The sequence below is a fragment of the Martes martes genome, assembly GCF_963455335.1.
Source record: "Martes martes genome assembly, chromosome: 12".
Taxonomy (NCBI): Eukaryota; Metazoa; Chordata; class Mammalia; order Carnivora; family Mustelidae; genus Martes; species Martes martes.
Genome location: NC_137900.1, coordinates 92,745,936 through 92,761,467, shown reverse-complemented (window position 1 = coordinate 92,761,467; position 15,532 = coordinate 92,745,936). Strand labels below are relative to the sequence as shown.

At 63.6% G+C, this 15,532-nt stretch overlaps 2 protein-coding genes across 2 annotated transcripts in view; both read right to left on the bottom strand.

Moving 5' to 3' along the window:
• Positions 1–392: 392 nt before the first annotated feature.
• CEL (carboxyl ester lipase) lies at positions 393–8,369 on the bottom strand. The gene is made up of 11 exons (XM_080820735.1): positions 8,161–8,369; positions 6,142–6,292; positions 5,928–6,050; positions 5,570–5,767; positions 4,814–4,944; positions 4,544–4,651; positions 4,309–4,426; positions 2,991–3,177; positions 2,627–2,830; positions 1,499–1,696; positions 393–1,158 (listed from the first exon to the last, which is right to left on the bottom strand). Exons 1-11 carry the CDS (start codon positions 8,224–8,226, stop codon positions 480–482), a joined length of 2,163 nt encoding a protein of 720 aa, XP_080676861.1. The 5' UTR covers positions 8,227–8,369; the 3' UTR covers positions 393–479.
• A 1,939-nt stretch (positions 8,370–10,308) lies between these two features.
• Positions 10,309–15,532, bottom strand: part of GTF3C5 (general transcription factor IIIC subunit 5) — a 13,535-nt gene continuing 8,311 nt past the window's right edge. The window contains exons 5-10 of the mRNA XM_080820736.1: positions 14,606–14,828; positions 14,043–14,123; positions 13,732–13,829; positions 12,632–12,714; positions 11,857–11,999; positions 10,309–10,974 (exon numbers count right to left, since the gene is read on the bottom strand). Of these exons, the coding sequence (XP_080676862.1) occupies positions 10,817–10,974; positions 11,857–11,999; positions 12,632–12,714; positions 13,732–13,829; positions 14,043–14,123; positions 14,606–14,828 (786 nt within the window). The 3' untranslated portion in view covers positions 10,309–10,816. The remainder of the gene's footprint in view (positions 10,975–11,856; positions 12,000–12,631; positions 12,715–13,731; positions 13,830–14,042; positions 14,124–14,605; positions 14,829–15,532) is intronic.

The following is a 15,532-nucleotide window of genomic DNA, read 5'->3' as shown; positions in this document are numbered from 1 at the left end:
CCTCCCAGGCCAGGTGCCCAGACCCCACTTAGAACACGGAGGTCCCTGCCGAGCCCCAGAGTTGCTGGTGCTGCCGGGCTCCACTGGTCCAGGGGAGGCAACAGCCCCCAGAGCCCAGCTCCTCTCTCACCTGTGGCCACTGCCCACCGTGCCCCCCGGGAAGCAGCAGCCCAGGGTGGAGGGACCGACACCTGCAGCCCAGTCCTGCTCTGACACTTGACGTCTTCAAACCTGTCTCCTCCCCTCTAGAGGGAGGGTCCTGCCCCAGACTTCCTGGAGCTTGAAGACCGCAGGACCCCAAGGGGAAGGCGGTTGGCCCAGCAGGGGGGCCTGAGCCTGAGAGCCCTGCTTCCTCCAGCTGGGGCCTTGGGAGCAAAGGAAGATGCCAGACAGACAGATGAAGCTTTATTCGGGAGGAGCTCTGGAGGGGAGGTGGGTCCCCCGGGGTCTCACCCTATGGCTCCTTAGGGCCGAGGACATTAGAAGCCGATGACTACAGGCATCTGAGCTCCCTCAGAGTCCCCGGAGGGGGGCGCGGGGGCGGCATCCGAGTCCCCCGAGGGGGGCGCGGGGGCGGCATCCGAGTCCCCGGAGGGGGGCGCGGGGGCGGCATCCGAGTCCCCCGAGGGGGGCGCGGGGGCGGCATCCGAGTCCCCGGAGGGGGGCGCGGGGGCGGCATCCGAGTCCCCCGAGGGGGGCGCGGGGGCGGCATCCGAGTCCCCGGAGGGGGGCGCGGGGGCGGCATCCGAGTCCCCCGAGGGGGGCGCGGGGGCGGCATCCGAGTCCCCGGAGGGGGGCGCCGGGGCGGCATCCGAGTCCCCCGAGGGGGGCGCGGGGGCGGTATCCGAGTCCCCCGAGGGGGGCGCGGGGGCGGCATCCGAGTCCCCGGAGGGGGGCGCCGGGGCGGCATCCGAGTCCCCGGAGGGGGGCGCCGGGGCGGCATCCGAGTCCCCGGAGGGGGGCGCGGGGGCGGCCCCATTTCCGCTCACTGTGGGCAGGGCCTCGTAGGTCAAGGTCCAGTAGCGCAGGTAGCTGACCCTCAGGTGCTGCTTCATGGAGTTGCCGTCCATCTTCTTGGTGATCTCCAGGTAGTTGCCATTTTCTATGCTGTAGGGATCCCAGTGCGTGGGCACAGCCGAATGTCCTATGTTGGGGTCCCTGCAGGGAGGAAAAAGGCTGGGTGGGGCTGGGGACTCCCAGGAGGCTGGAGAGCTGTGTCCCTAGCCCACCTGGGCCCTGGCTTGCCTCGACACCCCTCCCGGCTCTGCACCGCACTCACCATCAGGGCCCCTCCCAGTATGGCGCCTGGGCAGTGGCTGGAAACATGCAGCCCCAGGCGGTGCTGATCCCAGGGCCCCGGGCAGTACCCCGGCCTCACAGACAGACAGAGGTCCCGAGGCTGGGGGAGCTTAAGTGTAAGTGAGGGAACAGAGACGAGAACCCAGGCCCGCAGGGCCAGGTAGCAGGGGCTCTGGGCTCAGCCTCACTGCTGCCTTACCCAGTTCTGGCAAAGTTGGTCCAGTAGGCGATCATGGTCTTGGAGACCGTCCTGTCTTGGGTCCGGTAGCCTAGGGGGGTGGCGAAGGGCTTCCCAAAGACATACTGGAGGTCATCTGCGTGGTCAGCCCCCACCCATTTGGGGTAGGTGGGCATCCGAGAGGGGTGGGAGAACACGTAGGTGTAGGTTTTGGCACTCCTGAGGAGGGAAGGGGAAAGCACCCACGTTGGCAAGGTGCTCACCTGGGGCCACCCAGCGCAGGGGTGGGCTCCGGAGGGAGCCATGGGGGGAGCAGGGAAGGGTCTGGGGAATTCCCACAAGCCTCATGAAGAAGCCAGGATGCGGACACCTGGGAAAGGGAAAGCCGTGGGCCAAAGCCACGGATTCGGGGCATCTACGATTTCAGTTGTGTTGATAATTCACCTCCACAAAACCCACTAAGGCAGCTTTCTCCTGTAATTCAGTATCAAGAAAGATCTTTTTCGCCCTGCAAGTGAATTTGTATCTTAATTTAATTGAACAAGCTATATACCCTCTGATGTTTCCCTTTTTGCCTTGACCGACAGGAAGCTCAGAGCTACATTTACTGCTTAGCTGCTGCGAAGCTTTCTCTAGATGCCAGGTATAATATTGTCTTCTTACTTTTTAAACATTCTTAACTTTTGTTTAATTTCATTGGCTATTATCATATAGAGATCTTTAATGTGGTCCCAGGCCAAAGTTATTTTGAAAGTTATTTTGAAAGTAGGTCAAGTTGAAACCCACAACAGAGACCATCATCATCCAGGATTCTTTCCTTCTATGCAGCACGAGGGGAAGGTCGACCAGCTCAAGAACTTTTCAGTGGGAAGGACTGTGGGGTGAGAGAGGGCACAGGGTGCCGGGCTGGCCAGAGGATCGCAAGGGGGTTTTGCAAAGCCCCCTGAGGCTGGGAGGTAAGGAGGGGCCCTCTCAGGTCTTATCAGGCCTGGACAAAGCAGGTGGCACAGGCCCAGGTTGGGACGCAAGCCCGGCTTTCCCAGGCCTCGCAGACACCCATGAGCCACCCTCCCGAGAGGCCTCAGGGCTCAGGTGCTCCATCCCAGGTGGGTGGGCCTCCCCAGGGGGCCTCCCCGCCCAGGTCCTCACTTGGCATTGGCTCTGTGCTGGGCCACGGCAATCTCGGTGGGCACCAGGAAGAGGATGTCGGTCTCCAAGTCCACCACGGTCTTCTTCTTGGTCTCTTGGGACGCGTCGAGGGCCCAGGGCTCAGTGTAGATGTCAAAGGTGGTGTTGGCACCCCTAAGCCCCTTGGTGATGGTGAGCCCGCTGACCAGCTTGTAGAAGTCCTCTCTGCAGGGACCACGCCAGCACTGGACCCTCTACCCAGGCCAGTGGGAGAGTATCTGCAGCCCCACCCAGCAGAGGGCGACAGACGGTCCCCCCAACCCGGGTCTGACCTCTGTCAGCCACCCCTGGGCACTGCCCCCCAGGCCCCGCACCCACTGCTTACTCCGTGACCTCCTGGCTGTTCTTGTTGATGGCGGGCACGTCAATGCCGGCAAAGATGTGGCCATCCATGTTGTTGGTGCCCGCTATGTAGTCAATGTCGGCCGTGTTGGCGTACAGGTTGACGGGGTCATCGGGGATGAAGTCTCCATCGACGACGGGGAGGAAGCCCAGATAGTGCAGCATGGGATCTGGGTGGGAGAGAGGCAGGCTCTGACACATCCTGTACCCAGACTGGACTCCGGCCCGACCTCCTGCCTCCTCTGATCCAGACCCGGCTTCTCCGGCCTCAGCACCGCTGACATTAAGGGCGGGATAATCCTAGGTCCAGCGCCCTGCAGGATGTCCAGCCGCATGCCTCAACCTGCGGGACACCTGTGGCACCCCTTCTGCAGTCGTGACAATCAAAACTGTCTCCCAACGCGGTCATGCGTGCCCTGAAGCAGAACCGCCCAGGCAGAGCACCCCCGGTCTAGAGCCCAAGGCTGTCCTCCCTCCAGCCTCTGGGAGGAAGATGGGGAAGTGACTGAGGGGACCGATGATGAAAGAGGCTCACCCCCTCTCGGGGCTGGGTTCCAGCGTGTTCGCCAGAAACCGCGAGGTCCTCATTGTCCTGCAGACCCCCTGAGCTGGCCCCAAAAGGACTGCAGAGCGGGCTCTGGGCACGTGGAGGCAGAGGCCTGCAGGAGGCCCAGGCCGGCTGCTTTTCCTCCCAGTGCACGCCAGAGGGAACGACTGGTTGGCCCACGTGTTTGCTTTGCGTCCGCTTTGCTCAGAACACTGTGGTTTAATCGGCATCAGGTAAAGACGCAAATGATGGGGTCTCTTACTTAGCATCGGAAGGGGGAGCTAGAGCCAACCCCAGCCCACTGGGCTGTCGGCGTCCCCGGCGTTCGGGCCCAGAGGAGCAGAGCTGGGAGGACCAGAGGCTCCTGTGGGTGCTCGGTGGGTGCGTGCTGAACGCGCGAGTGGCAGGAAGAACAAATGACCGTCTAGGACAAAGGCTCTTGGTTTTGGGTCCATGAGTCTCCCTAAAATTGTGCCCAAATGACCGCGGATGTGTGCCTTGTCGGGGGGTGGAGCCCACGTGGTCATCTGCTTCTCAAAGGGGTCGTGACCCACTGGGGTACAGAGAAAGAATGTCTCCGCTCCTTACAGCCGGGCGACTGAGCCTGCGAGGGTGCTGGGGCAGCACGCCGCCGCGGGAGGCCAGCCATCTGGGGCCGGGCCAGCCTCAGAGCCAGCAGCCCCTCTCTTCTCCAGGAGCATGGCCGTCGCCCGACCCCGAGCCCCCCGGGCCCCACCCAGCAGCCTCCACTCACACTCCATGCCGGCCAGGGGCATCTTGTAGGCCAGCGTCAGGGCGCGCGGGTCGGTAACCTTCAGACACCGGGCCATCCTGGCGGTATCGTCCAAGGGGCAGCCCACCTTCTCAGCGATCTGGAGTCGGGGGTAGGCAGGTGGGTGAGGCCAGTGCTCTGGGCTGAGGGTGCTGCAGTCCGGGACAGAGTGGAAAAGAGGGAGGCCCCTCCCCTGCCCACCACAGCTCCTCCTTACCCTTTTGGCCCAGAAGAGGGGGTTCCTCTGGATGGCCCACGGGCACAGGGCCACGCCACTCTGGCTGATGGCTCGGCGGATGAGGCCCTTGTTGTAGGGAGAGAGGGTCTGCAGCACACACAGGTCCCGTCACCAAGGCCTCACGCCACCTGCCCACCCCGGGCTCAGCCAAGGACACCCCACGCATCAGTTCCAGGCCCTCTCCTCCCTGCCCCCAGTGGCTCCCTCCCACACCCTGGGGGGCAGGTCCCACCTCCGGGGCCCCCAGACCTGTAGAGAAACACTGGCGCCTCCAGCTGACTCCCCAAAGATAGTGATGTTGTTGGGGTCCCCCCCGAAGGCTGCGATGTTCCTCTTCACCCAAGCGATGGCCATGTGCTGATCCCGAAGGCCATAGTTACCTGGGGTCAGTGTGGGAGAGGGGCCTCCGTCAGGGACCCGTGGCCAGGTCTGGGGGTGCCAGGGCCTGGCCCACACGGGGTGCACAGTGCCTGTGTGTGGGCTGAGAATGCCCTTGACTGCGCACAGACCTTGGCTGAGCCCCAAGACATTGAATGGTGGGTCTCCTGGAGGCTGGCCGGGTGGGGTGCTGGGGCAGGTGTGGGGCTCAGGCTGGGGGTGGCGGGGGGGAGCAAGAGGACCCCTCTGCTCTTCTCTCTCCCTCCCTCCCACGGTCCCCCTTGTCTGTCTGGCTGTCCTGCAGCTCCTGTGTTGCCCCGGCAAAGTCTTATCTTCTGTCTCTTTCCTGGGCTCCCTGCACCTGCTCTCCAGGCCTCTGGGTCCCTCTCCGTCTGTCTGTCTGTCTGGCAGCCTCTGTTCTCTCGCTCCAGCAGCCAAGGGGCTCCTGCATCTCACAGCACCTCTCCAACTCCCTGGCTCTGCAAATGGGATTCTGGGCCTTTCTACGACGATCGGCAGGAGCTGCTCGAGCACGATGGGAGCTGAGGCGCACCCCGGCCGGGGTCAGAGCTCACGGGGTGGGGCACACTTGATCCCCCGCCCCGGTGCCCAGGACAGCTGGCCGACCTGGCAGGTTGGCGTCCCCAGTGCTGAGGAAACCCAGGGGCCCGACGCGGTAGTTGAAGGTGACCACAATGACGTTGCCCCGCGTGGCGATCTCCTCCCCGTCGTATAGGTAGTTGCTGAGAAAGTTGGCCCCGTGGCCGGCCCCCATGAGGAAGGCGCCTCCGTAGATCCAGATCATGACAGGCAGGTTCCGGGAGACTAAGGCAGAGCGGAGCAGGCCCGGTCACCCCAGATGCCGCCCCCCTCCCCCGGCTCCCTCCGCACCGTGTGGATCGCAGGGAAGTTCGGCTCCGGAGCCCCGCAGACACGAGGGCAGGGCTCGGGGGCCACCTGTGAGATGCGGGGAGGGCGAACCCACCTTCCTTCTTGCCCTGGGGGACCCAGATGTTGAGGTAGAGGCAGTCCTCTGCCCCGTAGGTGTCGTCCTGGGTGATGGTGGCCTGCAGGCACCGTTTCTTGAAGTCCTTGGCCTTCAGGGTTCCTGCGGGCGGCCCGTGGGGCAGGTGTGAGGATGGCAGCCGCCCCACAGCACCCCCAGGCACGCGGCCTCACCGGCCCCTGCCCTCTCCCACCTTGCCAGCCAGGGTGCCGCTGGGGGTTCTCCAGGGCCTTTGGGGGTGCAGCGAAGGGGATGCCCTTGAAGATGTCCACATAGTCGCCAAAGAGGCCAAGCTTCTTGTTGACACCTTCCACGAAACCTCCTTCCGTGTACACTGCGCCCAGCTGTGGGTAGAGGCCGAGGCTCAGGCAGGCCTGGGGGGGGGGGATCTCCCGAACAGGGGTGGGCAGCGACCTGAACAGGCCCCGGGGTGCCTAGAGGCTCCCCAGAGACAGCTTTCAGCAGGGCCGACGTGCCCCTGAGCCCTGCCACTTGCCTCATCGCTAGAGGCGCAGCTTTCTGCCTTGGTCCCGGACCCTGAGGGTGTCCCGCTCCCTGAATCTCGGGGGGAAGTTGGGTCAACCAGTGTGTTCCCACTCCGGGGAGCCTTCTGAATAGGCCAGGGGAGGTGGGGTAGGGGTCTGGATCTCGGCTATGGCCATCTAGCTGTGACCACGAGGCTGTTTCCCATCTATAAGACGGGCAGCAGCGATGTCTCCCTCGGCCCCTGCGCTTCCCTTGTATCCCCACCCCCCCGCCCCCCCGCGTCCAGCTGGTCTCGAGTCAGTGGCCTGGTGCCAACTCCTCACAGCCCTTGTGCTCAGCGCTGAGAAAGCCCCTCACCTCCCCCCATCAGAATCCCTGCTGTGCATCCAGCCCCGGCTCTGAGCCGGCCCCGCGCAGCCAACGCAGCCCATCTTCAGGAGGGTTCTGGGGGCTGGTGCTCATCTACCCCTTGTCCCAGAAGGGAACCGAGGCCCGCCTGCTTGAAGTCACTCTGTGGGAGAGCCAGGCTCTCATCCCCTGCTAGGGCTGCCTCCCATCTGTCTGGTCCCGTGGCAGGGCTCTGCTTCCTGGCTCTCACCTGTGCTAGGTTCAAGAGGGCCAAGGGCAGGGCAGCCCCGCACCCCTCGGCCCCGCTGGGGTCTCAGCACCCTGTAAGGTCGGGGCTGACGGGCGCGGGGCGGGGGGAGGCTGGAATTGGAGAGGAGGCCGGAGCACCTCTCGCCAGGTGCCTCGAGGGGGCAAGGCACAGGTGTGCTCCCCCAGGCTTGTTTCGGCCTCCAGGCACCTTTTCTGACAGGCTTCCCGGCTGCTGGGATGGGGCAGCGGGCCAGGGCAGTGCCGGGGGACTGGGAAGTCACGTCTGAGGACTGAGACTGGCCTGAGGGCCCTGGGTGAGGGCAAGGAGGGGAAGGTGACACTGGCTGCGGGAACAGCGGGAAGCAGTCCTGGCCCTTTCTGCCCTCAGAGAAGCCCCCCCTCCACCGAAGAGAGTGACCTCTTGGGGCCAGCGCCGAAACCTCCGGGGCCAAGGGGCAGGCCCCAGGGCAGCTGGAGGAGGGCGGACACCAGGCGGCCACGTGTCCGTGGGGCTTTGAGCCTGAAGCCGTCTCCCTGCCCTGTTCCGCAGACTGTGGCCGATGGCGTACCCGCCCCGGGGGGCCTCCCGACTCTCCAGCGAGCAGGCGGGGACCACCCTCTTGGGACCTGGAGATTAGGTTTGGAGCCACTCTGGGGTTCCAGGTTTCTGTTCAGCCATTGGTGGCTGCGTGAGCTTGGGTGACGGCTCGGCTGCTCTGGCTCCTTCTATGAAAAGGGACATTGGCCTCTCTGGAAAGAGTCAGGGGGGTGTTGGGTCCCCGGACTCAGCAAATAAAGACTGAGGACTCCCAGTTGCCTTTGAATGTCACATAAATTGACTTTTTGTTTTTAGTGTAAGTATATCCCAAATACTACATAGAACATACCCACACCAAAAACTTTTGTGGTTTGTATGAAATCCAGATTTAATTTGGCATGCTGTACCCTGTGATGGGAACATACACAGAACATGCAGTGCCCAGGAAATGCCATTTTGACCGTTGGGGTTTCTTTCTCAGGTTGGCTCTTCCTGCCCATGACCCTGCCTGTCCTCCCTCTGCGGTGCCGTCTCATTCCCAGGTCTCACTTAGCGAGAGGCCAGGGGCCCCTCTGCTGGGCCCTCACTTACCTTTGCCGCGCTCACGGCTGCCCAGCAGCAGGTGAGGCCCAAGACGACCAGCCCCAGGTGCCCCATGGTGTGCGCCAGCCTGTGTGCGGCCCTCCCTCCGGCCCACGGGTATTTATGGGGTTGGAGCCGGCCAGGACTCTGAGTTGGCAGCTGCCCGCAGAGGGCCCCTTTCCCCTCCTCCTACCTCAGCCCCTTCCTCCAGCCTGGCCACACTCCAGGCAGTGTACCTGGGGCCAGGAGACAGCCGCTGTTTCGAGCTGGGCCAAGGTCACGCAGCAGGCCATGCGCGTGCGCACATACACACATGGACAAACACGGCGTGGGAACAGGCGATCTTTCCCAGGGCTGGCTGCCCCCATGGCCCTGGTGCCACAGTGCACCTGTGCGGCTTGCTGCCCACCTGGGAGCCGAGGCAGATGGCACAGGGCACAAGGTCGCCAGGCTGTCGGCCGCCTGGGTGAACAGCGCCGTGCTCCGGCTCACTGATTTACAGGGACTTGGTTCTGCCCTCAGAGAAAGGGGCAGGTTTGGTCTCCGTGGCCTGCCTGCCACCCATCCCCAGCTCAACAGCGGGAGCTTGGAGGGAACTGGGCATGTGACTTCTAGGACACAGATGGCTGGGTGCCACTCGTCAGCCAGTGTGGTTGCCCCTCGTTATCAAGGGCCCGCTGGGTGTGCAGTCTGAGCCAGGTGTGGGGACCCCCAGCAGCACAGGGGATCGGAGTGCTGGGATGGAAGACAAGAGGCTCAGGCGGAAAAGGCAAAGGGGGAAGCGGGGCTCCAGCCCAACCCTGAGGGCTTCCTTAAAGTAAAGGAAAACCCAGGCTTTCTGGCCACAAAAATGGGCCACAGCCAGACCCTGGGGCAAAGCCGAGCAGAGACGGAGACTGACCAACAGAGAGCAGAAGGGACGGAGATCGAGAGAGAGAAAGAGTGGGAGGGAGAAAACTGAGCACAGAAGTAGGGGCGACAGCAAAAGCGGCCAGTTCCCTGTGGCTGTGCAGAACTCTGGTCACCAGGGGTTACTTATGAGAAAAGGCAGGCCGCCAAGGACAAGGCCTGTGATGGGGCCTTTGAGTTCGGCTGCCCCCGGGTTCCAGCTCACCGAGGATGCCCAGGCCCTAATGCATGACCACCTCCAGGGAGGGGGGCGCAGTCACGAGCCAGGGGACAGAGGAGCCCCGTCAGGCCGACAGCCCTGCAGCTTGGGCCCAGGCAGGCCCTCTGCTGCCCGGGAGCCAGTGCCGTGGACGCAGGCCACGGCCCCACTGCTAGTGTGTCTGCTGCCGCCAAGCCTGCCCTCCAGATCCAAATGGTTTGGGACAGAGTGGGCGAGAGGCTGGAGAAAGGAGGTGAGGGCGGGGAGAGGTGGGCGACTGGGGGTGGGAGGGAGGTGTTGGGAAAGCTAGAAGGGGCTGTGCAGGCTGGGCTGGGGCTCGTGTGCCTGTGGCTGCGTGTGAGGACAAACCTGGAAAGAGCCTGAGGCCCCCGCCCCGTGCACGCACGGGGATTTAACTCACACCTTCCGTCCAGCTTTTCCAATTCCGAGAACCTGCTCTACAGTAAGTTATTCTGAATATGGGGAAGGGGACCCCTCCTGGTCCCCAGCAGCAGGGAGCGGGGCCACGGGGCGCTCTACGAGGCAGGTGGCCAGGACCAGCCACTTCAGGCCAACTGTGAGCCACGGGGGCTCCTCACCTGTCCTCTGAGAGGGCTCCCCTGGAGCCTGGGCAGCAGACGGGCTTGCCTGAGGCACTGGACTTTAGAATGTGACTTAGGGACCTGTCACAATAGGTAGCCCGGTCTGCTGGCTGAGGAAGGGGGTGACCGGGCTCATCTCTGGCCCAGGCTGCTCTGCAGGACCGTGGCACAGTCGCCCCCTGGCATGGGTGGGAGTGCCCCCCAGGGAGAGCCAGCTCCGTCCCCCAAGAACCCTGCACTGCCTCTGGTTTCACACCAAGGAGCGGAGACGCAACAGGGTCTGTGTCCCCAGGAACTCCTCAAGAACACATCTGGAGCAGTAAGGGCTGAGCTCGCGGCTGCAGGACCATCTGGGGCCTGGAATCTGGGGTGCTCCCAGATGCTCCCCCGCAACCTGCAAGAGGAAACTGTCCTGTGGCTCCGACCCCCACAGTGAGACACCGCTTTCTCCTTGGAACGTGTATTTGTAAGGACAACTCCAGCTGGGTCCCAGATGAATGGGATCCAAACCCAAGGACAGCCCTGGCCCATCTGTGACCATGGAGCAGCTTCCTTGCTGGTGACCGGCCATCAACCCTGAGGCAAGGCCATCCCCCACCCCTGGCCACATCACCCCCTCCAGCTTCTGCTGTTCTCGGCCAGAGAGAGGTGCTGGGTACCGGCTCAGCCTGCCAGACGCTGGGCTGGCTCATGCCTGTGTAAAGCCGGGTCACACCCTCTGGAGAATGTCCCCAAGCACCTGGAGCCAGAGTGCAGCCCTGCGCAGCTGGTGTCACGGGCACATGGGCAGGACCAGGGTCAGCTGTACCCAGCGCCGAGACCCCAGCTTTCCTCTGGAGGGGGCTCCTAGGGCCGCTCCGGTTACCGTGGGCAGCACCGGGGAGCCACAGCTTGTCCCGGCTCCGTTGCCAGTCTTGTGTGATCAGGGACACCCAGCCTTGGGAGCAGGGCTGTGTCACACGTAGTCCAGAATCTCTGTCTCCATCTCGTTGTCACTGCCATCGGATGGCTTGAAGTCCTCCTCCTCCTCCTCCTCGTCCTCCTCGTCATCCCCAGACTCGTACGTCAGGGGCTCTTTCCCCCTGTCGGCCTTGGCCGGGCTGGAGAAGAGAGCTGGGGCCAAAAGACAAGGCCATGTGTGTCCCAGCACAGGCTTCCCGGGTGGCCCCCAGACCAGTTACTGCTGGCCTCAGCCTGAGAGAGGTGCCAGACAGCCGCGCGTCCAGACCAGCCATCAGGCTGCTGGAGGCCTGTTTACAATGACGGGTGTCTGGGCTCAGACCCCGGAGCAGCTGCCTGGGGAAGTACAGAGGGCAAGGGGGTCTGGCACTCCACAGTGTAACAAGCACTTCAGGGGACCACGGAAGCCAACAGCTTTGAAAACCACTTCCCCAGAGGCTGGGTGGCTTCACGGGTCCAAGGGACCCCGAGAGTGTGCAGGAGCGCTGTGAGTTTTTTTCTGGGGAAAGGGTCCAGAGCCTCAAGCAGAGATTCTCAGACGGGGCCGTGTCCCAAACAAGGCTGGGAGTCCCTACACCCGTCAGCTCCGGGGAGTCCGGCGGGGTCCGGAATCTGGGGCTGCTCTCGCTCACACGCCCCCACCTCATCAGACCCGCAGACCAGCAAGTGTTCCCTGCTCCCCACATCCCACCACCAGGAGCCAGGGCTGCCTGGTCCCCCACACCAGCTGCCCCGGCTCTCCTGGTGCAACGAGATAAGCAGGACGCGCCCCCAGATGGCTGGAAGAGGTGGGGGGCGTGTCAGGGCACAAAGCGATGGTTTCAGCCCAGCTCTAGCCCTGCCCTCCGGGCCCGTCTCCTGCCTTGACCCCCCCGGGGCTGAGCAGCCTGACTCCCTTCCAGGGAGAGGCAGGCAGCCTGGGGGATCTGGCTTCTGGTGGGATGACTCCACTGGGGTATAATTTACTGGGAAACGGGGCCTGTAGCGATCCTTGCCCTGTCCCAGCGCGGGGTCCCCTGCACCCTGGGCGCTCACCAGGCCTCTTGGAGCGGATGGTCTGCCGGATCATGAGGGACATCGTGTCCCTCAGGTCATCACTGGTCTTGGGAAGGCACCAGCCATCGCGCTCCGTGCAGCAGGTCTCGGCCCCGTCGTTGCGGTGAATGATCCTCTGTAGCCTGGGGATCGGGACTCGGTGTTTGGGGGAGCTCCGCCGACGGGGGCCCTAGAGTCCGGCAGGGGTGGGCCAGCGCTGGGAACGCCCGCACGCAGACGGCCGCGCAGAGGGCTGAGCGTGGTGCCGAGGAGCACCCACGTGGGGAGCACCCATGTGGGGAGCACCCACGGAAGCCGGCCGCTCCCAGCTGAGGTCCCGACCAGCGTGGGCCCCGCCCCCAAGCTGCACACGTCGGGGAGAACATGCGTACTTCCCTGCGGAACCCCAGGCTTTCACCTGATTCTGCTGCATCTAACGTGCTCCCGTCTCTTCCCATCCCAGTGCCCCCTGCCACCCCTTTTAAGCATGACTAGGAACTACTGGCTGGGAGACTGCTAGGGCTCTGGGGACGGCGGGGGGGCACAAAACTGTGTCCCGAGCCTTCACGTGTGATGGAGGAGGGGGGCCCCAGCTCTCTGCCCAGGGGTGCAGCCCAGGCGGATCCCAGAAACTGCTCCTGTGGGCCACGAGGCTGACGGAAGAGCCCCAGCACCTGCTGCCCCGGCAGGGCTTCCCGCTGAGGCTGACGCCCGGTGGAAGGGGGCAGGGAAAGCCTTGGTCCCGAGCACCACCATCCCCACCCTCAGTACGTACTCATCCACATTCAAGTCACACAACTGGTAGAACATCTGTCGATAAGGAGGCAAGGCCCCCTCCCGGAAGATGTAGACCGAGTCCTAGGGAGAGGACAGGAGGACAGGACAGTGCGTCAGAGCTCAGAGCTCTCCCTGGCCGGTCCGTGCTTGGCAGGCCTGACTCCCCACCCCCAACCCCCCAGATTCAGGCCGTGTGGACAGGCTGGGGACCAGGAGCTGGCATACAGAGGCTCTGACGCCCTCGGCCCTGGGGCCATGAGCCACCTGCGTGGCCGGCCATGTGCTAGGGTGCAGACTGTCACGCTAGCTTCGCGAGCCTTCTACGGTCTGCCCTCGTTCCTCACCATCTCCTACCAACTGGGCCCCACATGGTGCCCGCTGAGAAGCAGGGTTTACTGAGCGTCCATTTTCTAGAAATAGGGATGGTGGCCTGAATGACACAGCCTGAGGAGCAGGATGGCCATTGAGGCCAAGACACGGCGGCCTCATGAGTAGAGGACATGGACGGTGCCTGTCTCCATGCCGGCCCCTCCCGTGTCAGCTGCACATGCCTCCCCGCAAACACCCCCCCAGCATGAGACAGCCGAGCCAGGTTAGGGACAGAGCCCAAGGGGGTGGGAGGCCCACAGACTCCCGCCGTCGGGTGTGTGAGGACCCCATGAGGCTGTGAGGGGTCCCAGGCTCTTGGCTGCCAGTACCCCACTGCACCCACAGTGAAGGACCGGGTGGTCTGCCGTGGCTCTGCACGCACATGCACACCGCACTCGGCCCATCCGGGCAGCAGCCACAGGCTCGCAAAAGGCAGTCACGTGCAATTACTGGTGTCACCTATCCCTCTCCGAGACACGCCCAGATGGTCCTGAGTGGCCACAGGGCTGGGTGGTTCGCACCAAGCCCTCGGGCGTGCTTCCCAAGGCTGTCCTGGAAGGCACCAGTGGGCAGAGCTGCCTGTCCAACCCCTTCCTGGTGGCCCCGACTAGGGACTCTGGGAGCGGGAGTGTGCCCGGCAAGCACGAGGGAGGTGCCTCCTCTCCACGGTCCGCGGCGCCCTCGAGCAGGTGGGCGGCTGCTCTCCTCCGGGGCTCGGGGGGCACCCACCTTGAGCTTGTACTTGTTGGAGGTCGCCTTCCGTGTGCCGGGCGTCCCCGACGGACCCAGGCCCTGCTTCAGGTCATGCATGGTGACGAGCTGGCTGGCTGTGAGGGGACAGCAGCAGTACTTGGGAATACAGGGGACGTTTCTCCCCGCCCCTCCCTGGCATGCTGGTCAGCAACGCCCTGGGGCAGCCCCTTGGAACCACCCCCCCCACCCCCCACCCCCCCCGCCCCGGCCCCGAGGCCTATCTTTCTCAGTGTCTCTCAGCGCGAAGGCAAACCAGCCCCGAGCCGCTGGCAAGCAGAGGCACTCACGCATCTTTTTGACGGTGATGGGAAGGCTGTAGTTGTAGGTGCTGCGCTTGGCCTTGACGGGCATGTCACTCGGAGCGTAACCTGCAGACCAGGAAAGGCGTGTTGGGAGCAAGTGGGCGCAGAGGCCCTTCCGGCAACCAGAACTGGCTCTGTGCCATCGGCGCACCAGGGGTTCACTGGGGCCGGCTCCTGAGAAAGGAATGCCAGGTCCCCACGCACCAGGTACCGGCAGCCACCACTCCAGCGCCAGCCACACAGGACCGTGCGCAGCGGCTCGCCGCAGGCCCGGGGGCTGGATGCTTACCGGGCGCCTGGCCCCCACCGCGGGAGCCGGCAGCGTAACCGAGTGGGTGAACAGCGGGGTGTAGCTCGAGGGCCAATGGTGGAGCCAGGACTCAAGCTGGGACCCTCACTTCTCCACTATTCTACAAAGATTTCACCAAGAAGCAAAGGTTTTTTTATCTTCCCCACGTGGATCATCCCCACAAAAGGGAATGCTAGCAGAAAAAAGATAATGAGAGAGAGAGAGACAGACAGCAAGGCAAGGTTTTAGTTATTTTTACCGTATTTCATTCCACAACGGATTCGGAAATCAAGGACTTGATAAATCTTGGCATCTGGGTTTTTTCGGGGATCATACCCGTATCGAATCCACAGGCTTCTCCAGGGCCCTGTTATCTGGAGACGGAAGGTGGAAGGGTAAAGTGGGGCGAGCCCCGTCCCTGGCTGGCTCAGGGATGCAGGCCCGGGGTGCGACAGCTGAACACCCGAGAGCTTCGGACACAGCTCTGCAGCCCCCAGCCGGCTCTGCCGTGTGCGCTCTGTCACTTTGGGCTGGTCACTTGCCTTTCTGAGCCTTGGTCTTCCTGTTGGAGTGTCAGGAGCCCCCTTTCCCATCACTTCTCTGAGGATTACATGAGAAGATGCCCTGGGAGCCTTTCCCATGCCGCCTGGCACATAGGAGGGCCCAGGGAGTGTTTCCCGCCATGCCAATGGGCATACACCTGAGGTCCCTATGTCTAGAAAGCTGATGCTAGAAGACAGACAGCAGCTCTCTGAAGTCTGGGGTCTGATCACAGGAGGCAAGAGCCTTCCTTCTGCCCCACCTATCATGTCATGGTCACATCTCAGCCTCGCCTCCCCAGGGCTCCATGTGGGGACCCTTGGTAAGGGAGAGTGCTCTCCTCCAGCACCTCTGGGAACCTTGGTAACGACACCTCACCCCCAGGCCCTCCTGGATTGAGCCGAAGGCAGATCTGCCCCTCCCACCCCCACCCCCACTGAGCCCAGGCAGAATGAGCCAAGGCTGGTGGCCTTGTGGTTAGGAGACCTGGGCTCTGAAACCAGGGTGGGGGTCCCAAGAGGCTCTGTCACGTGCTGGCTAGAGGAACCTCGGCCCAAGTCACCTCTCTGAGTCCTGGCTCTGCCTCAGAGGCAAGATGGAATCCCACTGCCACCCCCCAGGGAGGAAAAGGAGAGAGAATATATAC